This window comes from Archocentrus centrarchus, chromosome 7, assembly GCF_007364275.1.
Source record: "Archocentrus centrarchus isolate MPI-CPG fArcCen1 chromosome 7, fArcCen1, whole genome shotgun sequence".
In the NCBI taxonomy this organism is placed as follows: domain Eukaryota; kingdom Metazoa; phylum Chordata; class Actinopteri; order Cichliformes; family Cichlidae; genus Archocentrus; species Archocentrus centrarchus.
Genome location: NC_044352.1, coordinates 9,741,130 through 9,767,210, shown reverse-complemented (window position 1 = coordinate 9,767,210; position 26,081 = coordinate 9,741,130). Strand labels below are relative to the sequence as shown.

At 41.2% G+C, this 26,081-nt stretch overlaps 3 protein-coding genes across 3 annotated transcripts in view; 1 reads left to right on the top strand and 2 right to left on the bottom strand.

Moving 5' to 3' along the window:
- The window catches only part of LOC115782896 (uncharacterized), a 35,079-nt gene extending 28,460 nt beyond the window's left edge, over nt 1–6,619 (top strand). Inside the window, exons 22-27 of the mRNA XM_030733394.1 lie at nt 122–212; nt 309–457; nt 546–631; nt 1,298–1,367; nt 1,512–1,630; nt 2,618–6,619. Of these exons, the coding sequence (XP_030589254.1) occupies nt 122–212; nt 309–457; nt 546–631; nt 1,298–1,367; nt 1,512–1,630; nt 2,618–2,759 (657 nt within the window). The 3' untranslated portion in view covers nt 2,760–6,619. The remainder of the gene's footprint in view (nt 1–121; nt 213–308; nt 458–545; nt 632–1,297; nt 1,368–1,511; nt 1,631–2,617) is intronic.
- A 2,031-nt stretch (nt 6,620–8,650) lies between these two features.
- On the bottom strand, nt 8,651–9,619 carry LOC115783667 (uncharacterized). Its single transcript, XM_030734598.1, has 2 exons — nt 9,401–9,619; nt 8,651–9,059 (listed from the first exon to the last, which is right to left on the bottom strand). The coding sequence occupies exons 1-2, from the start codon at nt 9,526–9,528 to the stop codon at nt 8,738–8,740; spliced, it is 450 nt and encodes a 149-aa protein (XP_030590458.1). The 5' UTR covers nt 9,529–9,619; the 3' UTR covers nt 8,651–8,737.
- Nucleotides 9,620–12,316: 2,697 nt separating this feature from the next.
- LOC115782461 (protein SOGA1) lies at nt 12,317–26,081 on the bottom strand. The gene is made up of 9 exons (XM_030732639.1): nt 25,335–26,081; nt 22,664–22,888; nt 21,855–22,013; nt 17,050–17,121; nt 15,857–16,960; nt 15,614–15,733; nt 14,115–14,164; nt 12,847–14,026; nt 12,317–12,683 (listed from the first exon to the last, which is right to left on the bottom strand). Exons 1-9 carry the CDS (start codon nt 25,944–25,946, stop codon nt 12,528–12,530), a joined length of 3,678 nt encoding a protein of 1,225 aa, XP_030588499.1. The 5' UTR covers nt 25,947–26,081; the 3' UTR covers nt 12,317–12,527.

Here is a 26,081-nt window from a genome sequence, read left to right as displayed (position 1 = left end):
TGCTTTAAGTTCATTTCAATTCTTTAGCTTTTTTTTTCTGTGCATATACAATTGTTTTATGTATCTCAGTGAGTTTGTGTCAGACTAAAGTCTGAACTGAAGCTCTGTGTGTGTGTTCAAGCTGGCTGAATGGGGTCCTTTTGATCTTCTGATTGGAGGCAGTCCCTGTAACGACCTGTCCATGGTGAACCCGCTTCGAAAAGGATTATTTGGTATGCAGCTTTTAAACTTCTGTAAATGAAAACCAGGTCATTTGAGGCTTAATTATCATCTTTTTAAATTAATCTGTCTCTTTGTTTGCCCTGCAGAGGGCACTGGAAGGCTCTTTTTTGAGTTCTATCGCATACTGACCTTGTTGAGGCCAAGAGAGGACGACAACCGCCCGTTTTTCTGGTTGTTTGAGAATGTGGTTTTCATGAGCGCCAACGACAAATCAGATATCTGCAGATTCTTAGAGGTAACTGAATGTTGCTATCAGCCTGATGGCAGGTTACAGACTGCATTATGGTTTAATGCTTAATGTATACATTCTTCCTTTCTTGCAGTGTAATCCAATTCTTATTGATGCAGTGAAAGTCAGTCCTGCTCACAGAGCACGGTACTTCTGGGGAAATCTACCTGGCATGAACAGGTACATACTAATACAATCATATTACTTTTTTATGCTTACTGATGTACTGTTGAACTACTTTTTGAAACCTTGTTTCGATTTACCAACTCAAATCTCTGAGAAAACAGCTTGAAATTGAAAAAGCTTCTGGAAATTTTGAGAAAATAAACTAAAATGTTGATTTATGGGTGGCAGAAACAAGTTTCCATAGAGAGGTAAGTCTGCATTTAAAAAATTGTTTACAAGGTTCCTAAAAGTCCTTAAAAAGACCTAAAAGGCATTTAATTCACTAATATTGCAAGAAGACCTTAATCTGTATTAAAATGAAGGCTAAGATTCTGCAGCATGACTGAAACCAGTACTGCAGATGTACATGAGATACAGGGTATTTTGTGTAGCAAGTATTTATACTTCACACAATGGTAATCAAGGCAGTAAAATCCAACATAAATTCCATTTAAAGCATTTCTGACAGGCTAGACTAGATATTAGCTCTTTGCAGGTGATGGCAAAATGCAGTTATTTTAATGTGCAACTTCAACAGAACCACAAAACCAAACAACTTGTGTTTAATGAATTTGTTTTGTTTTTCTTCAGGTTTTGTTGTTTCATTTTGAATTGCATTTAAAAAAAAAAAAAAAAAGTCCTCCAGCTAACGTTTACACTCCTGTCTGGGATTTCTTTTAGACCTCTCGCTACGTCTCTCGATGACAAGGTGACTCTGCAGGGCTGTCTGGAAGCTGGACGCGAGGCAAAGGTAGAAGCATTGTTTTGTTTATTTATATTGGTCATGTTTAATTTGCTTAATGTTTTAGTTTAATAGTGTGGCAACCCTTTAATATTTTAGTTTTTGTGTAACTAGGGGATTTGTTTTGTGTTAAACACTGATTTCTCCCTGCAGTTTGACAAAGTGCGAACTATCACAACAAAGTCCAACTCCATCAGGCAGGGGAAGATGGGGCCGCTGCCTGTCTCCATGAATGGCAAGGAAGACTACCTGTGGTGCACTGAAATGGAACAGTAAGCATACAAAATTATTTATTGATTTGTTCCCAGAGTGATGATATTGCTGTTTAAATATTATGACTTACTGGGGACTATTAGGCTATTCCTTTAAGATCAGCCTCATTTACTTACACATACACCCTGGTTTCAGTGTGTGTCATCTGATTGTAGAGAAGTAGAGAAAAGTTTATCTCGGGTCTCGCTCACTTCCCATTGACGGTGCTTATTTCACCAGTAGTTCCTTTAAGCCGGGAATGTCATCACTTTCTATGGTCTCTGGTCACCACGCCGCTGCGAATTGCTTCTGCTTTGTACCTTTAGACCAAATATAATATGCCAATTGTAATATATTCACATTCAAAGCCTAAAACATTAAACATGAAAGTTGATCAGACTAGTTGGTCCTGAGACAGACAGATGAGCTTAATGTAAACATTAAAAGGAAACAACTTCTTTGAACCTCTTAGTAAGTTTAAATCAGACCCAGAGCTTGGCCAAGTTCAGAGTCATCAAATTGTGCTTTTTTCATAACATCATGTTCCAGTAGTGCGATCATCCTTCTGCCAAAGAGAGATGAATCCTGGAAGTCTGTTGGTGTAGCACCAACGAGTGTCTGATCAGGGAGAATTTGGTTGGATGAGAGCAACCTGGAAATCATAGTCATGTTTCACTCAGCACTTTTTTACTGTTAACTGGAAAAGTGCGTAGTCAGCCCACATTAGCTGAAAATGGATTCAGCTGTTACACCCTGTCGAGTGGCTGATGTGGGCTGCAAAGTTTACAACTTTCATTATTGTGCAGAATGTACAGGGAGTGTTTTCTTCTTTTTATCCATATCTGTTTTTACAGCTAATAACATCAAGCCTGTGGTAAAATGTGATAAAAAAATGTGCACATATCAATAATCTTATAAGGATTCTTAACATTATGACAAGAGTCTCACAGACACACGTATATGCATTTAAAACAACATAACATTTTCCATATGGTCTCCTTTTGTAGGATCTTTGGCTTCCCCAAACACTACACTGACGTGAACAACATGGGCCGAATGCAGAGGCAGAAAGTCCTGGGTCGCTCCTGGAGTGTGCCTGTGATTCGTCACCTCTTTGCCCCACTGAAGGATTATTTTGAATGTGAATAGCGAATGTGAAATGAATCCTCACACCAGAGCTGGAGCGGTAAACCTGATGCCTTATCCTGCCCTGCCTTACTAGCTAGTTTAAACTCTGGTCTCTCTCTCTCTCTGGAAGACCTAACATAGTTTTGCCTTTTAGAAATGATTTGCTCATGAATTTCCTTTTTTGTTTTATTCTGTGATTCTGTCAGTCAACCATGATCCTCCACCACAGCAGGCACAGACACTTTTCAGTTTCTTTTGAAAAATGATGTTGCTGTAATCAAAACACTAATGTCACTCAGAACAGGCCTGCATCATGAAGTGAGGTGGATCAGTTAGGTCACTCTGCTTACTTTAATCATGAATAGAAAGGCGATCATAGCTGCTAGTCAAATTGACACACTGTTTTTAATTAGATTTTTTAATTAAATATGACTGCAACATTTTTGTCAGACAGGCTACAATCAGTTTGTTTTTTTTACTCTGGATGATGTGAAAAGAGCTGCTGGAAGCAGAAGTGTTTCTGGATGCTTCAGTGTTTCTGTTCTGGTTCAGTGTCAATGAACCAGTGTCTCAAACTGATAACACGCGCAGTTAGAGGCAACTTAATAACCACAGTGATACATCCAAGAGTCCGATAATTCCCTCTGGATCCACAGCAGAGCCAAAACAGATGAAACACTGCACTTGGATTTATCAGGTCATTATAAATACGAGACTATATAATGCTTATGGTGCTGGTGTAAGTGTTGGACAGTACGTTAAAAGCTTTAAAGGCATCTTCTGTTTTCAGCTTTTCTTGTTCTGGCCTTAAGTTGCCTAAAATTAGTCACTATATGATTATATGTAGTTCCAGAGTTCAGTTCCAGGTCACAGAGAGTGGCTGAACTCACTCCGTGGTGCAGGCCTCTCCTCTCTACCTCAACACTGGTTTAAAATCTGCAACTGCAAGTTTTTGGTGTTAATTTATGAATACAAACCAGTATTACTTTGTTTCTGTATGATCCATATTTTATCATGTTTTCCATTAATCTTTCACGGGATTTTAAGTATGGTCCAATCCTTACTGTGATGAATTTTGTTGCTTTTTTACTTCCAATGGATTTTTTCTTAATCTGTGTTTTAACACACTTTCCATCAAATCCCATCAGTCCCGCTGTGATGCACCAGTGATTTTTACCCCACTGGTTTTGCATTTGTGCTAAAATTTAATCTTTTTTAAGGATGTTATTTACACAAGACCAGAAATATTTAGAATCTGCTCACTGGCGACAAGCTGAGTCTTTTAATGAGCCACACAGGTCAGACTTTAGTAGACAGGATGTTTTTAAAGTGGCAGATATTCACGGTAAAGGACTGTAACTATGGTTTAATCGCTACAAACAAAAAAGTCAAAGTACATTTATAACATAAAGAGGGCACACCATGTCAAATAAAACCATTAAACATTCCTTGAAATGTATTTAGCTTCCCCCTTCTAACAGGTAATTTTATTTCCAGTTTTTCTGTTTTATTTGAATGACATTTTTCACGACAGGAACTGTTGGCCAGTTAGTTACTTTTTGTGATAACCTATGTTTAAAGATTGTTTAAGACCTTCCAAAACAAACTAAAGCCTAAACATAATTTGAAGAAACAAATTCTATGACTTTATGTCCAAAGTATATATTGTGTTCAAGAGATATCAACTGGAGTTGAATTCTTGCTGGGCTGTACTTTCACATAATACATCTTTGTATTGACTCATGGTGCAGTGAGTCAATATAAGTCAGTGTTTTTCAAGGCAGGCTATTCAGAGCACATTAATATTTACAGTCTTGGCCTCATAAAATGCAGAGTGCACATCCAGAAACATTTCAATGCACCCACAGATGAAATGCTGCCCCCTTGTGGTGAAGGTTTGGTTAAATTCACAGAGGGGAAGTTCTAAAAAGTACCTCGAAGCAGTCAGCTGCCAAACATTATCCCCTTTGGTCACCGTGTACACAATTGTGTGCATTATTCTCTGTAGTTATATATTGTACTGTAATATTCATTTTCTGACATCTCCTACCTTAAAAAAAAAAAAAAAAGCTTAGTAGGTAGAAGGTGATTCTCTCCCACCACCACCACCAAAATTCCTGTATTGTGACTAAAGGTTGAAAAAAGCCATAAAACAGTCAAATGAAGGGCAAATGAAAGTAATTAGAAAAAATACAATAAAATCTGTTGATGTTTCTACTATGTCCATGTGTAGAACTACTGAACTACATAATAGACTGTTATTGTGAAAAGAAACAGGATGCAGTAGAGCAACATTTCACTTAGCGATCTGAGCCAAATGTATTATGGTTATATTACATATTTTGTGGCTTTTTATTCATGCAGTTATTTCATAGCATTCATGTGTTTATTTTGTTTTCCATGTAATGTATTTTGATTTCCATCAAGCAGCTGTTCAAAAGACAAACATGAACCTCCAAAATGTAAACATGGATCTGCTCAAGATCCAGATTTTTAAAGTTTTCTCAAAACCGTAACTTGTGCTAAATTTGCTCCATGTCTAATTTGCTGTGATGTTTACACCGGTCTGTGTAACTCAAAGCTTTAACCCAGCTGCAGCTATTAGAGAAAATTACATGGCAGGTGTTTGTTTTATTCTGTGAAAAAAACAAAAACAAATTTAATGGTTCCAGTTGTGAAATGTGCGTTTTTCGCTCTGAGATTGTAATAATTTCATAGTAATTAACAATGTTAATTGTTAATCAGTCAAGATTATAATCACAACGTTGATAACTGTTTTTTTTTTTTTTTTTAAATTGCAATAATTTTAAAAGCACAAAATACTTAAAAATTATTCAAGTGCTCAGTTTCCAGGTGCTAAACTTGATCTTTCTTTTCACCACATATAACCTGAATATCTCTTGTGGAAAAACATTTTTTGAACTGTGGTTCTCATATTCTGTAACATTTTTCTGTAGTTTTAAAAAGTACAATTAATTATTTTTGATTGCGTAATCGGTAGAATAATCAATAGTGAAATTCTTAATTGCAGCACTGATATTTCGGGATTGTGGTATTATTGACTGATTTGGGGGGGGGTAACAAGACGTCTGTCATTTCCTGCTCCAGAAAATTGTAGCCATGTTTGCTTCTTTTTATTTTTTTTTATCAGGTAAACAATGGACAGACTAATAATAGAAATAAGCAGTTTGAAGGCGAGCTGTAACACCAGTTTCAATGTTACTTCTGTTTCTTCCCCTAAACGTTTGGTGCTGTGTTTTTTAAAAAATACTGTTCAGGTGTCAAGTTGACATTTTTGTTGTTCAAATCATTATATTAACATGACTGGAGGTTTAGATATCGGTGCTACCCTCCGTCATGACTCACTGTGTTTGGGTTTCCTGTTTGATCACAGATGTTTCGTACTGTTGAGTGTGTTCATATGACAGCGAGGCTTCATTTTTACACTTTTACCTCATTGTTACTTTTTGGGATTTCTGATGGTGCTATGGCAACGGTGCTCACTTTGCATGTTCAGTTCAGTTACAGCCTCCTTTATGTTTTTACATCTGATCCTGACGCTAGCTGAAAAGGAACTTTACTGTGTTTTTATTTTGCAGTGTGTTAACGTGTTTTTCATTTTTATCGAATGAGCAATTGTTGTAGGAAAATATTAGTATGATAGTTAATTATCTTTGTGAAGGGAAAAAAATGTTGGAGCATAATGACAAAGTGTTTGAGGATTTCACTCAGGCATTAAAAACAGGTGCTGTTAAAAGACAAACATTTCCTTTTTGGCTCTATTTTCATTTATGTCTGGACTAATTTAGCCAAAAATGCCTTTTCTTGAGCCAGAATGTTTCATTGCTTCCCAGTGACTGATTAAAGACTGATAGACTGGAGCAGGCTGTCTTTTTTGTTTGTTTGTTTTTTAACACATCCATGAAAAGGGAATTCATAAGGATTTACACTGGGTTCTTCAATGAAGGAACAATACATGCTGGTCAGAAACTAATATGTCCTGAAGGTGGACCACAAAATGCACATCTTGGATATTTTGCCTCACATGTTCTTGTGTTGTTTTAACTTATAAGAAACAAACTATCACAGCAGTGTTCAACTGCGGGTTTAATATCCTGTAGTTGATGGTTTAAAGCACATCTGAAGATTATGATATAAAAATAGAAACCTTTACCTGATCTGTGCCGTTTCTCTCTCACGTGCAATGTACACACAGCAGATGAAAATGCCTCTTCCTTTTATTGAGCCAGTGCTTTAATTTCCTATGATTTGCCAGTTTGGTTGTATTAATGTAAAAAATAGGAGCATACTGTACAAAATTCAAGGTGTGCTGTAAGATTACTGGTGACCTTCAGCATCTACAGCTGTGGTCCAAGTGTCCATACACTCATGCATCATGGATTGAATGTCAGGATAATTTTAGGGCTTTTAATTTCTCTTTTCTTTTTCCAAGGTGGAATGATTGTACAGCATACATCTTAAGTGACTTCAACAAGAATTGGCTGCGCAAATTTAAATATTTGGATTTCTCTAATCCACACAGGGTCAAAAGTATACATACAGGCTCAAATATACACATACTCACTTAAATCTTGTAGTAAGTGGTGCTGAAGGTTCTACAATGTCTTAATTTGACATGGCCAAGGTCTATTAACTTCTTGTTAGTGATTATCATTGACAACTGGTAGTTCCTCTGCCAGCATAAACGTGATTTGACAGCACTCATTGGACTGATCAATACTCAGATCGATGTGTCCAAGGAACTAAGTGAGGATCTAAGGAGAATTGTTGATCTACACAAGTTAGGAAGGTCTCTTGGAACCATTTTGAAACCACTGCAGATCCCAAGATCATCAGTTCAAAATTCTACATGTGTACAATAGTTTGAACTGATGTCACCACTTTGCCATGGTCTGGAAAAAAGACCCAAACTGTCACCCTCAGACTAGAAGAAATTGGTTTGGCTATTCAGGAACCACCAAGAATCAAGCCTGTCCACAGCAAAGCGAGTTTTTCCATCGGCCATATACAGACAGGGTGCTAACTAAGAAAGTTGCCTCTACAATATCTAGACTCAAATTTGCAGCTGCCCACACGGAGGAGCCAAATGCCTTCTGGAGAAGTTTAATGGTCAGATGAGACAAAGGTTGAGCTGTTTGGCCACAATGACAAAGGGTATGTTTGAAGGAGTAAAGGGGGCTTTTGGAACAATGAACTACATCTAAATTCTTTAACTTGACCTCAAATCAACAAGCTAGATGGTTGACCCTGGACAGAATTGGGTCACACATCAAAACTGGTTTTGGAATGGATAAAACAGGCAAACTATAAACTTCTGGAATGGCCTTCCCAAAACCCTGACCTCAGCCCTACTGAAAATTTGTGGACTAAAAGTACGTATACTTTTGACCCTGTGTGGATTAGAAAAAAATTCAAAATAAACTCAAACTTGTGCACCCAATGCTTTTTTTTTTTTTTTAAGTCATTAAAGATGCATGCTGTAGCATCATTCCACCCTGGAAAAAAAAGTTCAAATTAAAAAAAAAAAAAAAAAAAAAAAAGCCAAAAATTACTGTTACATTCATGCATCACTATGAACTGCATGACCCAATTATCTCCTTTCCTTTCATAAAAAAGTTCAGAGTATCCTCTGCTAAAGGAAGTAATTAAGGAAGCGTTTGAGTATTTAAAGGATGTGACCATCTCTGATGGCTACTTTGGGGTGGTGTCACTCAAAGTACCGCAGCCCCCGTTTAAGTGCCTGATGATGAAGCCACAACAGAGAGACAGATTTAAACTGCAGTATCGATGTTACACCAGTCAGTTGCAAAAGTGCGTGACCCTCTAACTGTAGGTCTGTCTTCCTTTCTAATGGCTCTCTTCTTGCTCAGCAGCATTTATAACAGCAGCACACCATTTGCGATGCAACTTTTCATACTTTTTATTGTGAAATACAGACTGCTGCACTGAATGTTATCAAGGCAGCAAAGAGTCATAGGTCACTTGGAAGAAGATGAGGCTGTTTCCCAGGGTTTCAGTATCCGCTCCATCTGAGAAGGCGTGGGATTCTGGTTGGTCGGCAGTATGTCCAGTTTTGTCACTCCAGGAACTTCTTTTCCCTCCTGAACCAGTTGCATCACCTGTGCAAAGGAAAGCTGCTTTGTCTCTGTGGGTGCAGAAGTTTCTGCTGTTTGGTTTTTACTGAGTTCAGGGTCTGAATGTGAAGACGCCGTCTGGTCCAGCTGCTCAACATGGCAGCCTCTCACACAGGAAGAAGAGCCCCACTGTTTGTAGCTGGTTCGGTCGATGGGCTCAACAAATCTGTGAGGGGACGACAGGATAGGAGGGACTGAGGTTTTTGTTTGATATTATTTTGGTTTTTTTGGAAGGATGGGGGTTTAAAAAAAAAAAACTGTTAGGCATGAAGAAATATTGCAAAAAAGAATTAGTTTCCAAAATATCACAACATTTGACATCTACAAATCTGAAACTTACCTGCAAATTAATAAATGTAACAAGATCTCATAAATAATGTTAAATAAAATAAGGTTTTCTGGTTTATTCTGGCACTGGCGAGTGATTAGCCTAATAGTAACCACGCAGAAGCAGTAAAAAAGATAAAATACATTAATGATTAACCGGATGATCCAAGTGTTTCCTACCTGTTGTAGAAAAACAGTTTCAGGTCCAGCAGGTCGGTTTCGCGCTTGTTTACAGACTTCAGACCGTCCACAAACCGCTGATCACCCTCGAAGTTATACGAGTCAAACCGCGTGAAAACGGGCTCCATACTCACTCAGTCTGATTGATTCTCATCCTCAGCTGATCCGAAACAATCACACCTGCAGACCTGTCCGCGTCCGGTAACAACAAGCGGCCACAAAGAGGGAACACAAACGACTGAAAGAACGGGGCTGTGAGCTGCAGCGCCTCCTCAGGTGAGGTTCAGTACTGCAGCGCAAAAGGGTCACAGCTCCTACATTTCAGTGAGTCACATTTGACAAACAATCATTAACACTTCAACTACCGTCTTTCACTATCTCTGGGTTTAAAACAACACATATAACCTTAATCTATAGAACACCTAAAATCCCCAGCCTGGCCAAAAAATACACTGAGATCCTCAAAGAGAAGCAGCAGGAAACACAGACCTCCAGACTGCTCACCGCAGAGGAAATGGTGATAGAGGTACGGTAGTTCCACGAGTCCTGCAGGGCTTCAGGCAGCTTCCTCCTCAACCCCTCTTAAACATGGCATCCCAGAGTCTGAGCATACTCTGCACTAGTCTTACAATGGCCACTTTGGATAAGGTCTCCAAGACTGTCACAGTAATGGAAAGCCAGGCCATCGTGACAGAAATCAGAGAGCAATACCCACTCGACATTCTGCTCAACAGCATTTCAAACTTTGCACCAGTGCTGCTCACTGCGATTGCTGTTGTAGCAAAGAAGCACATTTGCAAGCTCTTTGAGGAAACCCCTTTTCAAAGTCTGCCGATGTCTGAGGTTCAGCCCAGTGAGGAACCCCCTCCAAATAATTTCAAACTTGTTTCTTGAAGATAAGAATGAGTTCACTGTACTCAAATGGCCTCCACAGTCACCATATCTCAATCCAATACAGCACCTTCGGGATGTGGTGGAATGGGACATTCACATATGGATGTGCAGACAACAAATCTGTACCAACTGTGTGATGCTCTTATGTCAATATAGCCCAAAATCTCAGAGGAATGTTTTCAGCATTTTGTTGAATCTGTGACATGAAGAATTAAGTCAGTTCTGAAGGCAAAAAGGGGTCCAACCCAGTACTGGCAGAGTGTACCAAATTAAATTAGTGTGTATAAATGGCCTGCAGTAAAGATCAGATGGTCAGATATTTGAAGCATCATTTGAAGGTCTGGGCTACTAGGTCTTCCCAGCAGTCCTGTATTAATCTCTGTCCAGGACCTGATTAATTAACCTCTGAGAGAGAATGTGGATTTAGGAGGATTGCGAAGTCTTGGGTTAGGTTAGTCTTATTGCTAACCTGAGCTAATGTCTCCAGGCTTTATTATGTTCGCTGTATGATTACAAATGTGAAAAAGCATATTTCCCAAAAATACAGAACTACTCATCTGTTTCTTGCTTTTAAAATAAATGATTTTAGTCATAGTTAACCTTAGATCTGGGTGTCAAAACATACAGACTGGGGGGCAGAACTGGCCTGCCCAAGGGTCCAGTCTGGCCCAGTGGGTGACTTTTAAAAGTTTGAAAATCTAAATGTGAAGCTTTTGTGTTGGATCTACAAAAGTAAAAAAAAAATACATACATACATAATACACTCTGCATTTAATAATTAGTTATTATTAATCACTTGCTCTCTTCCACAGCATGTCTTTTGTCCTGTCTCTCTCCCCTGAGCCCCAGCCGGTCATGGCAGATAACTGTCCCTCCCTGAGCCTGGTTCTGCCAGACGTTTCTTCCTACTAAAGGGGAGTTTTTCCTTCGCCAAGTGCTTGGTCAAAGGGGGTCATCTGATTGTTGGGTTTTCTCTCTAATTATTGTAGTGTCTTTACCTTACAATATAAAGTGCCTTGAGGCGACTGTGTGTTGTGATTTGGTGCTATATAAATAAAACTGAATTGAATACATACAGATGGATGGTTCATTAAAGGTGAACATTTGCATAATGTATTTGTATTTAAAGGGGAAAAACTTGGAGGTGTTATTATGCAATGATTTTACTCATCTGGTGCATTTAAAATCAAATTATTTTTCATGTGTTGCCCGTGAACTGAAATGAGTCTGTCACCTCGATCTTAGTGTAGTTGAGCAGTGTGAATCCCCAGAGAAAATGCAAATAACAAATTAGGTAAAACAAATTGATAAGCTATGTGAAACAGGGGCAAATCAATGTTGGGTGCAGTTTAGCAGATTTTTTATTTTTTTTTGCACAGCAGAAAATGCTTTTAAAAACTCAAATGCAGTTCTTATTCCACCACTTTTTGCATTTTTTAAACATTTCCTGTAGCTGCTTTCTGCACCGGTCTTTTTTGTCTGGTGGGTTATGTGTGAAGTCTTTCGGGATGTAGTCCACATTGTTGTGTATGTTCCGTGTAACAGTAGAGGAGAACACATGTTATGAACAGAAACGTGACCCTCATGTGATTGTGCACCTCCTCCTCCGCCCTGTCCTTGACCACCACTATCACCGGCCAGCTGCCAGCTGAAGGAGGAAGTGCTGCAGCTGATCTGCTCCAGGAAAACCCGATCTCCTGCCATTAACAGACATTTTTAAGTTTGCCTTGGCTGCAGTTTTTTTTTAATGTGTCAATTAAAGAGCGAGGACTGAAGGGTGGGTCACGCTCCTGACTGGTGAGGAAATCTTATTAACGTCTTAGAGGTTTTCTTTTTTGAGCATGTGATGTAACAGCGTGCCCCAAAAGAGCAGATTACTGCAGAGGAACCAGTTTCTGAAGCTCAAATGTAAGACCAGGGTGAAGCTGATGATGATGTGAAACCAACACACATAATTAAGATCACAATCAACAGCAGGCCTGTTAGATGTTTATTGACTGTAACACAAATGTATTACCTACAAAATACAGTAAAGATATTATAAAAGCAATTATAGCAATTATAAAAGAGTTAAGGGTTAAGTCCATCTATGAAAATTTAATTGCACCAAAAGATCTATGAGTGTACTTAAAGCTCACCTAAACATCCTACAAAAAGCTGAATTTACATTTTAGAGTTTATAGATTCAATTTGTCTGCGGCGTCAGTGTGAAAGCTGCCGTTTTCCTTCACGTTCAGCCGCAGGTGGAGTCTGCAGCTGCTCTCACCGGAGGAGAGTATCTGTGCCGCTGGAGTTTGGTTGGGTTTGACGTTTGTTTCTGCGTGGTGCGAGATGGACGAGCGAAGCAGAAGGTCAGCGTGCTGCTGGAGCTGCACTCGTAGCTCCCCTCCTGGTCAAACAGAGAGAAGAAATGTACTGAGGTGGACCTGTTTGCCTTATTATATGTTATAACTATGCTATTATGATGCGGGGGGTGGTATGTGTAAAACAGCTTTTATACTCTTGCCTCTGTATGATATCAGTGAGACTGGATGTAATTTTTTTTCACTCACCTCTGCTGTGACAGTGCTCAGGCCATTTTTGACACTCTGGTTTAGGCTGCTCCCCTTTTCCTCCTTCTGGGCTTTGGTGGCCTCCTCTCTCTGTTTCATGAACCTCTGGTTGACGATCCTGGTCACGCTGTCATTCCTGTGCAGCGGGGCAGCGGGAGGCCTCGTTGGGACGCGTTCCAGGTTCCTCGTGCTGCTCTTCATCTTCTGCCCTGTCCCAGGCACTGGTTTGTCTGCCCGCCCGCTCACCCTACGCAGAAACTCTGTCACCAAGCCATACCGGTTGGTTCCGGCAGCCTTGGTGGGCAGCTTGGCGTTACTCATTGACCCGTGGTTTTGTCCTGCACCTGCTCTGGAGCTGGTTTGTCGAGACCATGTGAGGCCAGAGTGATTTTGGTGTGCCAGGTTCCACAGCGCTCGATCTCTAGAGGTGGATGCGGAGGAGGAGGAGCTCAGATTGGGAGAAGAGGGGAGAGACTGTTTTCGATACAGTTTAGGGGAGGAGGTGGAATGTCTGGACCTCTCCACTCGACCTGTTATCCCATCCAGTGAGGCAGAGATGTGGTGAGAACGGGCAGAAACCAGAGAGGAGCTCAGGACTCGAGAAGGACTGCTTCTCGTGGTACTTGACCCCTGAATCCCATCTGTCTGCTGACCAACACTCACCATCTCTGGTTTCATGTGGGTCTGAGTACCAGAGCAGGACACATCCACCCATCCTCGGCCTGCTAATCTCTCTCTCTTTTCCTGTGGACTGTCATGAAGCTTCTGCCTCCAGCTGGCTGTCATTTCCTTCATGTCATCACTCAAATTGGCAGATGAGCCCAGACGGAGCTGTGAGAGGGAGGTCGGCGGCGTGCACCAGGGAGAGGGCACGTCCACAGATCCTCTGTCTGCGACGGGACTTTGCTTCAGCTGAGCCAGCTGGATTCTGCGGGCCGATGGGGGGCTGTAGTAGATGCGGACAGTCGACTTCTCTGGCGCAGTGTGGCTTCTGTCCATGGACATCTGTTCAAAGTCAAGATCAGGGAAGCTAAGCGGCATGATTAGATGGTCCCACGTCTTAACCGGGTCCTCCTGGTCAAGCTGGGCAGCCTCTTGAGTCAGATAGCACCAGTTCTTCCTCTGAGAGCCGTAAGGCGGAAACTGTCGCCTGAGTCTTTTTCCTGTTGAGATGCAGGTTCTGAGAAATAAAAAAAAACATCAGGAGATTAATGAGTTACAACTTCAAAGAACTCATAAAAAAGGTGTAAAAGCTGAAAAACACAGACCTGTCAGCTTCACGGTGTCGTCCATATTGAAAAACACCACCGATGGGAAGCTGAGCCGAGAAACAAAATTAACCAATCAGTGATCACCAAATGTTACTTCAGACACTTCAGATTCAGAATTTTAATCCAGGCTGAAATCTTTCAATAACTATCTAGTGGATTGCATCAAATCATGCACAGATGTTACTGCTCCCCAGAGGATCAGTCCTAGTTTATTTAGTGCCAATATGAAGGGGCAGTTCACCACATAATCGGACATTATTCCATTTGCCTGCTGTGCTATTTATATATCTGGATTGTTTTATTGCAAGTTGCCCTGTTTTGGAGATATATGCTGTAGAGACGTCTGCATCGTGGTGCTCAAGTGCACATTTTATGCAACTCAGCAGCAATTTGTCTTCAGAAATGAAGACTTGGTTACTCAAAAAAAAAAAAAAAAAAAGAATCTACAAACATTGTTGTGAGCAGTTTTGTGTAGGGGACTATTTCTTTCTGCCACTGGATCACTGTGCAGAAGAAACTGAGCATCTACCCGTGAAAAGAGGCTCCTTGCTGCTTGTGACACCGTGACAGGCAGATTAAGAGACAGAAATCTGAACAGAAATCTGTGGGAGAAATATGAAATGGCAAAATTCCAATTCTTGCTGCTTTGCTTTGCCAGCATGTGAGTGTCAGGCAAAATTTCCACAGCCAATGTTCCAAACCTGGGCAACTAAGATAAAAAAAATACACTGATATGTTTATTTTGGGGTGAAATGTCACTTTAAAACCTACTGTCTGGAAAACCTAGAATGTTTCCTTCACTTCCCCTTATTTACCTTCACAATATAACACTAACCATTATATTTGGGTTTAATTATTAATATGAGGCATCCATATTTGTTTGTATTTTGGCACGTCTGTGTTATTAAGTAACCAAGACTTCAGAAAATTTGAATTTGCAGGTGGTTATTAGGGCAAAACCTCATAAACTCATAACACAGATAACTCAGCCCCAGTAGGCAACATCATCAGCTCCAGTACAGCCTCATAAAGCTGCTGGCAAAGCTGTAGTCTTTTTTTTTTTTTATCACAGCAAACTAAATGTTCCTCTGAGGAAAAGAGGGATTACAGTCCAGTCAGTGGGGATAGAAGGGGGAAAAAAAAGCAGTAAAAAGAAAAAAAAATCTGTCCCCTTCAAAACAGATCCTAAATCACACTGTAGATTGAAAGTGCCTTTCTTTATTGAATGATGGAAACAATAATCTAGAAGAATCTGAAGGACTCATTTGAGTGTTTTCATGCTGTATGTTCACAAAACGCCTGTCCTGTTTGGCTGCAGACCCCTACAAGAGATTAGCCTAAATACTCTGGCATGAGTGTTTTCATGATGCCTGCTGAACCGGCTATCAGGCAGACTTGTGGCCAGGGAGACAGATCATCAGCAGGACTTCCCGCTGTATCAGGCAGCCTCACACACAGCAGGGGACACACGCCTGAGGGGTAAACACCATCCTTACCTCAGCTGGCTTGCCTGGCGTGGCCTTGGCCTCACTATCACATTCAATCCGCTCATCCTGAAGCTCTACACTGAGGTCTTGCAACAAGCCTTTCAGCACAGACATGGTTTTCTCTCTATCCTGAATAAAAAAACAAAATATATTTATATATATATATATGATAGCTCTGCATATTTATTAGGAGTTTTTTAATCTGTTATAGTGAGCAGGAGCACAGCTTATTTACATCATATTTAACTGTACCTGTCCTCCCTCTATGTCAGGTCCTTTAACTTGACTCCACTGATGGAGAATCCAAAGAATTTGCAGTGAAAGCCGCATTTTTGGATCCCTGCGGTTTTCAATGAGGCCGTGTTGAAGAGGTGTTTTTCTCATTTGTTTTTCTTGCTTCTTCACCTCTCCATACTCCTGCTTACTCTCTGACTCCATGTCCCGATTCACACAGAGGGAAGGGAAACTGTAGGAGTCCCAAGCTTCCTTTGGAACAGAGTTCTTCTGTGTATCTTCGCCTGTTAGAAGCATCTCCACCCTCCCAATGAAAGCCAACAACATGGCCTCCAAAAGTTCCAAAGCCTCATTTAGAGAAATCTTCTGTGCCTTACTATTAGAGTCCGTTGGTGAGGTGAAAGCGCAGGAGGGAGACGAGCTGTGGCCATTTTTGGGTGATGTAATCAGGAGCTGTATGGCTGAGCTCAAAATGCAGGCATGGTCTCTGAGAGCCAGCAGAGCTTCATAGTCCTTCAGAGTCATCCCCAGGAGTTTTTTGTTGTCATCGCTCTCATGACTGTCTGAGGGGTCCCACTCGCCTCCCACAGGACCTTCACGAGTGATCATCCCTTCATTCTCCACATCACTCTTTCTTTTCTCAGATTCCTCAACCTGACCCTGCTCGTACATCACCGGTCCCGTTTTCACACTTTTCTCCTTTTCCTCTCTTTCCTTCATCGCAATACTGGCTGACAGGTTCTCCTCCAAAACATTCCGATTCACTTCATCTTCCTCTTCCCCACAACCTCCTCCACTTCCAATTTTCTCCCTGAGGTCACTCATTTCTGCTCTCAATCCACGGTTCTCCACCTCCAGTTCAACAATGCGCCGGCTGAGTAGTGTGGCCTCCTCTTCCACCAGTTTAAGATGAACTTTGACCTCCGCCTCCCTGGCGCGGGCGTAGCTTTGCTTGCCTTCAGGTGATTGGGTAGCGTCTACGTCCCCATAGGCTGAGCAGTATTTGGCGAGCTCCTCCCGCATTCCCTCACTCTCTGATACCAATTTGGTGAGCTTCTTGCACATGAGTGCTAATTCCTCTTTGGCAAAGTGGAGCTGGCACTTGAGATCAGCGCTGTCATCCTTTTGGCAAATGAAACAACAGTGACAACAGTCATGATCACATGAAATAACCCACGGATGCAGCCATGTTTAGAAACAAATATACAAACCTCAATCTGTTGAGAGAGCCTCTTCTCTGCCTTACTGGCTGCCGATCTGATGCTCTTCCTCTTCAAAGAGCTCTAAGGAATAAAAACAAGCGTTTTATCAAACATCCAAGACAAAGAGTGATATTTTACTGTTAGTTTCAAGCAAAAGTAAATTATAGCTGTCTTAATTTGTAATATTTAAGGGCCGTGCATGTCAGGCTGCAGAACTTTTTTGTGTTTTTTTTCTTTAGTTTTTTTTTCCATGTTATCACAACTGTTTGAAATTAAATAAAGATATTGAAGAAAAACACCTAAGTCAGGCTGCAGCTCCTGGGAAAATAGTTTTATTTTAAAACTGTGGTATAAATGATTAGTTAGGCACATAAAGAGGACTTATTCTTCTCACTTCCAGCTCCATATTTTTGTCCTTGGACTCTACTTTAGCTTTGCATGATTCACAATTCAAAATAATCCTTATTTGTCTCGTAGTCTGGCCTTGATGTAGTCTTTTAGTTCATCCACTGTCTGAAAAGCGTGATTTTATCTCTTTTCCCACAGAGACTGCACGTATTAGTTTGACAGAGCGACACTGAAGTTATCCATTGGTTAGTGAAGTCCCATTAAGAAGGTTCAAGATAAGCATTTTCACCGTCACCATCTTGGTGTTCTGAAACTTCATGAGTGAGAGGCAGATGTGAAACTGAAGGACACTGCTCATAACAACATATTAATCAGATGCTACACTGTTTTTTGTTGGTTTTGGCCATAGTGGCTTTATTTGAGAGTGTAGAGAGACAGGCAAGTGGGAGGAGAGATGGTGGAAGACACACAGCAAAGAGCGACAGGTCGGGACTCGAACCTGCTGCTTGCACTTTGCCTCGTGGAATTCACTGTCGCCTGCTCTTTCACTGAGCCACCTGGGCACCCAGATGCTTTAGGGCAGTCACAGTCCTGCGAGAAACTAAGTAAACCGTATGATTTAATAGCTGGTAGAACCAAGTTAGGAGCAATAACTTGACGTAGCTTGAAGTAATTGTTCTGTATCAGTGTCTCACGTCATTGTGGAGGAATTTTGGTATCATATCAGTTTATGTGCTGGACAGAGCGACTTCCTGGAGCCTCGTTGACCACGAGTTTATTCTTCTGTTATTCTCTGTGTAAAATAAACAAATTAGATATAAAATGCTAATTATTAAGCTTTAAAGATGCTGGTAGAAGGATTTTCAAACCACTGCAGGCATGAAAGCGGTGCTGATCTTCTCAGCAAGAAAGCAAATGCGCATATCTTCTGCAATTTTTAGCTACTCCTTTAAGTAAATATCATTAAAAATATTCATGATGCTCTTGTGCTACTTCTCAGTGATGCCTAGAAGACACTAAATGTGACATTTTCTCCCCTCCAAGTCCTTCCCGTCTCTACTTGAGTGAGTTTGTACGTCTGAGCATGACAGGAATGTAAGCTTCTGTCAGGCAGCATTGTCTTTCTCTTAAAACACTAGACAGGATCTCACTGTGTTAATAATAGTCAGTCAGGCTCGAAGGAGCAAACATAGGGAGGGAGTTACAGCATTTTGAATTCAAGGTCAGTGGTCCTGGAGGCTCTACAGATTTGGTAAACTGTAACCTGAATTTTGTTGTTACAAATAAGTACAAATGACAATAAATACTAATATGTCTTTCATCATTAAAATCAATTCAATTCAATTCAATTCAATTTTATTTATATAGCGCCAAATCACAACAAACTGTCGCCTCAAGGCGCTTTGTATTGTGGGTAAAGACATTATCTTTGTTACAGCTTTTGTCTTCTTACTACAAGTCTTCACTTGGTTTGGGCAGCTAAACATTTCCATTTAACTCAAACAGGCTCACAGATCACCAGCAGCAGCAGCAGAGTGAGTCTCTGACACATTTGCCCTCCTTCACAATCTAGCTATGCTGTGTTTTTTTTTCGCTCCTAGATTAGGTAATCTAAGTGGATTTCCCTGTTGGGATCAAAGGGACTAGCAGCTGTCTCAGATGAGTGGTGCAAACTGAGCTTGTGCCAAAGCACCGAATCCTGGATTAAAGTGAACACGTGTCACCGGAGTACACACTGGTGCTCACAGGAGGCAGAAGAAAAGGTGGACAAGATGTGGACGCTGCTGTTTGATAAAAGTATCCTGAGTGATGTGGGTCAGTATGCCTGTGCACCAACCACCACGCACCTTTCTGGATGCCACCCACCTTTCTGGATGCCATAATACACAGTCATCCAGATTTGTCTGAGCTTAATAAGAGCAGAAAGAAAGAGAAAGTGAGAGTCTATTTTTGTAATCTCCCACACCCTCTCTGCTTTTTTTCCCCCTGCCCTGTCAGCTGATCACGTCAGCTGTGCCCAGAGTTCAGCATACCAGGCTGCTTCGCCCATCCCCGGCACCAGGCAGCTGCCGGCCGAGCCCTCCGCTCAAAAAATTGATCCACACCAGGATCATGTGTCACCTGACTTCAGGGTGACAGAGGGATGAGGGGGACAGCTGGTTGGATGGGTGCAGCTGTGCAGGGTAATGGAGAGGATGCCTGACCCGAGCGATGAAAGTTTATGTTTCTCTCAAGGTTGACCTAAATACACACATTCCTTAAAGACACGCTTCAAGACATATGAAGAACTCACTTTTGAGAGTATCTGCAGCTCTTCAGAGGAAGCAGAAAATTTTGATGTATTTGATTGGATTTGCTGTGTCTAATTGGAAGATTTATACACTCATTTTATTCGGCTTTTTCAGCTCCAGGTCACAATTATTTAGTTAGTAATCCAGTCTGTTTCAAGGTCAATAATTAAGCCATAAACAGGAGCAGTTTGAGGCTACATACCTCCAGTATGGCTGAAAATTCCCTCCAGACCATGCATGAATTAAGAATCCAGGGAGTGAATCAAACAAGTGTGAAACAAGTCTGATTTCAAAGAGAATCTTAATATTTATTGTCTTTTCTATCATATATATAGCATTACAGTGTAACAGTATGAAACCAGTCATTTGGTTCCAAGCAGTATCTTTCTATTTTTAACTCAGTGTGATGTCACTGAGAATGGATATTCTTAATATGGCCTCATTCACACAGCTGTGGCTGCGACCATGGCAGTCCCATCCACCTGCTGTTCAAACCTTCTGTTTTTGAGGGACAGCCAATCAGAAGAAAGTTGGCTTAAAAGGAGAGGAGCACATGGAGATGGAGCATGAACTGAAGGGCTGCAGCAAGGCCCAGAATGAGAAGATTTTTCATTTTGAGCTGTGAATCATGGAAAGCTGCTCTTGTAGAGTCCAAAAATAACCATTTGAAGCTAAAAATGAACACAGTAGCTCCCCTTTAAATGGTATTTAAAATATCTATGCAAATCCTTTCTTATTTTTTTACCATAAAAATAGTTAGAATAAAAAGTATTTTTTATCGAATCATTAAATTGAAATCAGCTCTCCGAACCACCTCACCTGGCTTCTTTTGATGCGTGAGGAGTATTGGCTCCACGTTGAGCCCCTCCTGAATGACTGAGCTCCTCACTCTAGCTAGATACATTTATTTGTCTTCATAGGGAAATTGGATTGCAGTGGAAATCACATGACATTTCCATACACAAACATGGAGCAAACACGTCAGCATAAAAACATACAGACACCTTCACTGCACCTTAGGGATGTTTTGGTCAGACTAGCTGGGCATCCTATTTGCCACCCATATTTAGTAATTTGATAGTTTGAGGAATAAAAGACAGTTTGGACCTATTTTTTGAGTACAGAGGAGGGTAATAGCACTGTATAGATGGCAACAGTTTAAAAGAGGAGGCCTCTCGTCACTCACAACAGGCTATGCTTCCTTAAAAGCATAGCCTGTTGTTTCCTTAAAAAGTTTCCTTAAAAAGTGCATTCTTAGTTGTGCCTTAGTAGTCAGTCCAGTTCAGTCTGCACAACCCCAAGGTACTTACATTCAGTCACAGACTGAATCGGCTCTCCATTAATTAGTCTCTGCAGTGCTGAGATGGTTTGCCCTCTCACACCACTTAATGAAATGGTCAAGAACCGGCCTGTGCTCTTCCTCTGCACCAGGCTCATTAAAGCAGTATCATCCATGTGTAAAAAGTAGATGAAAAGTTCACAAATAAAATCTTGGTATGTGTCTTTAGTTTTTCCAGGTAAGTGTGTAGCATGTACAACAAAGTCTGTACAGCATCCTCCACCTCCCTAGAGAGTTGGAAAGCTAATTGCAGGGGGTCTGGAAGATGCTGTGATACCATGCACCTCTTCATCAGGCATTCAAACCATTTCATGACCAGCAATGTGAGTGCGACTAATCTAAAGTCTCCGGGGCCCGAAGGTCTAGGAGACTGTGGACCAGGAACAATTATGGAGGTTTTCCAAATATATGATATTATGTCACTGTTAAAAGAAGATCTGAAAATGTCAGTAAAAACTGGTGCTAACTGTAGCATAGTGCTTCAGCATACTGCTACAGACACTGTCTGATTTTTCCAGGGGTGACAATCTCTACATCACTACTGGAGAGTAATGCAGCTACCAACAACAGCTGATTGGCCATCTCCAAACCCTCACTACCTCAATGTAGCCTTTCGCCTACCCTTATGTGGGGCATTTTTCAGACTTTTAATACCCCGCCATACATTTCTGGGTTACTGGATGACAAAGCAATCTCTACCTTTTGCATGTACTTGTACTTACCTACCATTATGTCTTTTGTCTCTGGAGGTCCTGAAGTCTCCTTCTAACCTTCTTCATTCATTAATCATCAAATTCATTTTTTTGTTCAGTGGCTCTTTAATGTAAAACGCTCACCTCTCTGGCTTTTTCCACCTCAGTTTGTAAGACCTGCCTGGCCACTTCCAATTCCTGCGTTTTCTCACGCAGCACTTCATTTTCCCACTCCAACTGGGAATTCTTCTTCTGCACTGCCTCCAGCTCATTGTACAGACGGAGGGACACGCTCTTTGCAACCTGCAGTTGAAGCAAACAGCAGGTTAAGTCAGGAAAAGTGCTGAAATAAAAGTTGTTTTTTTTTTTCCTTATGAGCATTATTTTCTGAGTGAGTGAGTCTTTAGAGCAGTTGGTTTGGTTAAAGCCAAGGAACTTTACAAGAAAATTCTTGTGACGGGAACTGAGCCCATGAGTCGATGAAGGGGGTGAAGGAGGGCGAGGCCGTAAGGAATCCAATACCACACACACACACACACACACACACAGCCCTGGTTCATGGAAACAGACTCTGGCTGCCTGACTTCAACAACGGTGATTCTGCTTACGATCACTCTGCTTTTATCGTTCCGTCCTCACACAGAACAGCTCACCACACACTGTAATTACACTACAGAAATATAAACAGGATGCATGATGAAGACTTTTCAATCTAATGACATTCTTGTGGTGCGATGAACAGCAGGGAGTACTTTACAGCCCTGACTCAGGGTGCAGTCGACTGATTAAAGCCTGTATGAACAAGACAATCGCTATTTAATGTGCTGAAATGAAAGCAGCTCTGCAGTAAAAGTTCACTTTGATGTCTTCAGGGATTCGGTTTTCAGAGAAGGAGCTTAATTACAGCTTGTTGGCGGTGAGAGTTTTTGCCAAAGACCACCCAACTTTCTGACCTTGATGTCATGTTCCAGGCTCCGGACCAGCTCCCCGTCCACCTGTCCGGTCTGAGCCACTCGGATGCTGCGGCGCTCGGCCTTGCGGAGGCGGTACTGCAGGATGCGACACATCTTATTGGCCTGCTCCAGCTGCAGCCGCAGCTCCTGCAGCTGGTAAACCTCCTCCTCCTGGAACATGTCGCGCATTTCAAGCATCTCACAGCGCAGCTCCTCCACCTCATCCTGGGACATATGACAGAAATATTTAATGCAGGAATGATGGCATTTTTTCCCTTCCTTTGCTCTTTGTTCCTTCTCCCTTGATTCTGCCTTCTTTCCTTACCCTTCCTTCTTTACCTTCTCACCAGCCTTTCCTCCTTTGTCCCTTGATTCTTCCTTCATTCCTTGGCCTTTCCATCATTTCCTCTTCCTTCCCTACTTCCTCCCTCCTTCCTACTCTGTTCTTCCCTCCTTCCTTTCTTATTTCCTTCATCTTTCTCCCTTGATCCTTCCTTCCTTAACCATTCATACCTCCTCCCTTCAACCCTTTTTTTCCACTTCCTTTCATCCTTTGTTTCATTCTTCCTTCCCCCTTTCCTTCTTCCTTCCTCTTTTCATTTCCTGTTTCCTTTATTTCTTCCTTCCTGTCTTCCCACACTTTATTCTTCCCTCCTAAGTTTTTGTCTTAATTTCTTCCTTCCCAGCTTGTTTACCTCCTTCTCCCTTCTCTTACCTCTTTCCCCTTCCTATCTTTCTCCCTTCCTTGCCTAAGGTTTCAAATTATTGGTTAGGATTACAAATACAGTACAGTACTATGTAAAAGTCTTGAGCCACCCCTCATTTCTTTATATTTTGCTAGGAAAATGGGAAATATGTGCAGTGATTTATTCAAGCATCTACAAACATACATGGAAATACAGTATATAAGGCAAAATCAGAGTTTATACAACTCATCTTTGAAAATCAATATTTGGTATGACCACTTTTATTCTTCAACACAATCTGAACTCTCTTAGGCAGCTTTCTTGCAATTTCTTTAAGTAGTCTTCAGGAAGAGTTCTCCAGGCTTCTTAAAGGACATTCAAAGCTCTTCTTTGGAAGTTGGCTGCCTTTTGCTCTGTTCTCTGTCCAGATGATCCCACACTGCTTCAATAATGTTGAGGTTCTGGGGAGACCAATAGTGTTCCACTGTGTGTTTGTGCTATCCAGGTACACGTCAACATACAACATATGTAAAATTTCTCCAAAAATGGTCAGGTATAAGCACTGGACTGAAAATAAGTTAAAAAAAAAAAAAAAAAAAAAAAGCAGCCAATATCCAAAGAAAAACTTTGAAAGGCCTTCAGAAAGCCTGGAGAACTCAAGACCCCTTTAAAAAAAATTACATGAAACTCTGGATCTTTAGAGGAAGAAAAAAAAATGGGTCAAGACTTTTGCACAGTGCTGTAAACATTAAAAAAAACAAAACAGTTTTCCATCTTCCCTGGATTTAAGTGAACAGTTTCCTGTTAACTTACACCTAAGTGTTGTGGTGACATTATAACCCCATGAAAACAACTAAAAGTGAAACATCAGTTTACACTTTACCACCATGTATTCAGCTGTGATGCTACTCTGTTACATGTGTTGCAAACAATGCTACGAGTGTTAAAAAATAATGCAGTCACAACTGCTCCACTGGACAAACTATGCGTTGATGCCATTTCTAAATTACCCAAAGCATCTTTTTTGTCAATACATTCTTTAAAAAAAAAAGAAAAAAAAAAGGTCCAGCTAACTGATTTATAACTTGAGCTCAAATTGATGCTTAAATGTCTCTTTTCTGCTTTGTAGATACCCTTTAAAATTCCTGATTAATTTAACGAGCACAATTTGGACCTGCACTTACAAGCTGACTTTATTCCAGATAAGTGAGCAATAGGAAAGAGTTATATTCAGTGCTGTTTTGTTGTAAAGGTTGTTTCCATCATATTCTAAGTCATAAATACAATTGAGAAACTTTAATTTTTCTGAAAGCTTGACACACTCAGAACTTAAAAGTCCAAACATCTTGGCTCTGGCAGCTTTAATTTTGCCCTTTCTTTATCAAGGTACAACTCTGGATCACATGTTCATCCCTTTAAAAAATGAAAGAAAATAAAACAGTACCAGTGGGCTTTCAGATGGGTTCACGTTTGACTTACTCAGCACTACTGCGCTAACAAAACTCTGTAACTACCTATTTATAAAGCACACTCCAGTCTCCAGACATATTCCTGCAAACAGACGAGTTGCTGCATAAAGTTACAGAGTAATTTCCTCAGCTGGATCAATAAAAAGGCCTTGCAGTCAGCAATTACTCATCTAATCACCAACTCAGTCAACAATTACTCAGTTACTGTAAAAATCTGAGTAAGTGCGGGGTTTTTTTCCCCCCTCATAATTTATTTAGGTCACTAGTGACTTTTGACTCTTGTATTAGACCCTCTTGCCCTGCACTCACTAATGAAGACTGGCCTGACCTAAGCATTTACAGAAAATCGGCTCTGGCGTTCAGCGTCTGAGGGGCCTCCCACAGGGATTCACAGGCTCTCGTAAACAAGCAAACCCAACATCATGGGCTTTGTGTGGAAAGGTATTTCGTGCAAAGCAAATTCAATTCGTTAATTGCATTAAACTAAGTGAATTAATCAAATTAGACCTAACTTACTTTCAAATACTCGTTCTCTGATCTCAGATCTTCCACTTCCCTAACGAGGTCCTCGGTTGTTTCCCCCATCATGAGATTCATAAAAGCCCCTGAGGAGTTGAACAAACTGAGCCCCCCTCCAGGAGCATCCGCCTGGATATCTCTCGCCACTTTTGCGCACGGTTTGCCGTCGCCTGCGCCCTCGTTGTCCGGGCTCACGTAAGCTTTGCCGTCTATCCAGCTTAACTCCGAGTCGTGCTTGTTGCCGTCCGAAGGGCAGTCAGAGATTTCTGAGCTGCTGTCCGAGGAGGACATTTTCCCCGACAGGCAGCCCGAGTCTTTGCTCAGATCCTCTGAAGCGTTGCTGGCGTCGGACAGTTTCCTCTGCGCACCGGGGCTCCTCTGGCACTCAGTGCTGACACTTGATGATAATTTCCCCCCTCTCTTCCCCTGTGGTCCTGCTGTTTTCACCTCCTTCACAGGGTCGCACTGACTTGTGACCTGCGCCTCCTTTGAATAAGAGCCACCTGGCACAAGGTTAGAGGATGGTTCCTTCTTCTCCTGGTGCGCCCTGGCTTGTTTCTGGCTGCGGAATGCAGTCTTCACGCTTTTATCTCCGTCTTTGTTCGTCATTTTTGTCTTTATTTCTCTTCAGTTTTCAAACAGAAAAGGAACCTTAATCCAAGATGATCATTATAATCTTAAATTACGTTAAACTGTCTTCAAAAATCACGGCTCACACACTTACGAGGTCCGACAGGGTGCTCT

Bases quoted from the DNA above. Each gene is read 5' to 3' on its own strand.
- LOC115783667 (XM_030734598.1), bottom strand. From the start codon at position 9,528: ATGGAGCCCGTTTTCACGCGGTTTGACTCGTATAACTTCGAGGGTGAT. The intron at 9,060-9,400 runs GTAGGAAACACT...GTCCCCTCACAG, and splicing joins AAACTGTTTTTCTACAACAG to ATTTGTTGAGCCCATCGACC.
- LOC115782461 (XM_030732639.1), bottom strand. From the start codon at position 25,946: ATGACGAACAAAGACGGAGATAAAAGCGTGAAGACTGCATTCCGCAGC. The intron at 17,122-21,854 runs GTGAGCGTTTTA...TTTATTCCTTAG, and splicing joins AGGTGGAAAAAGCCAGAGAG to AGCTCTTTGAAGAGGAAGAG. The intron at 14,165-15,613 runs GTAAGGATGGTG...TTCTCGGCTCAG, and splicing joins CGCCAGGCAAGCCAGCTGAG to CTTCCCATCGGTGGTGTTTT.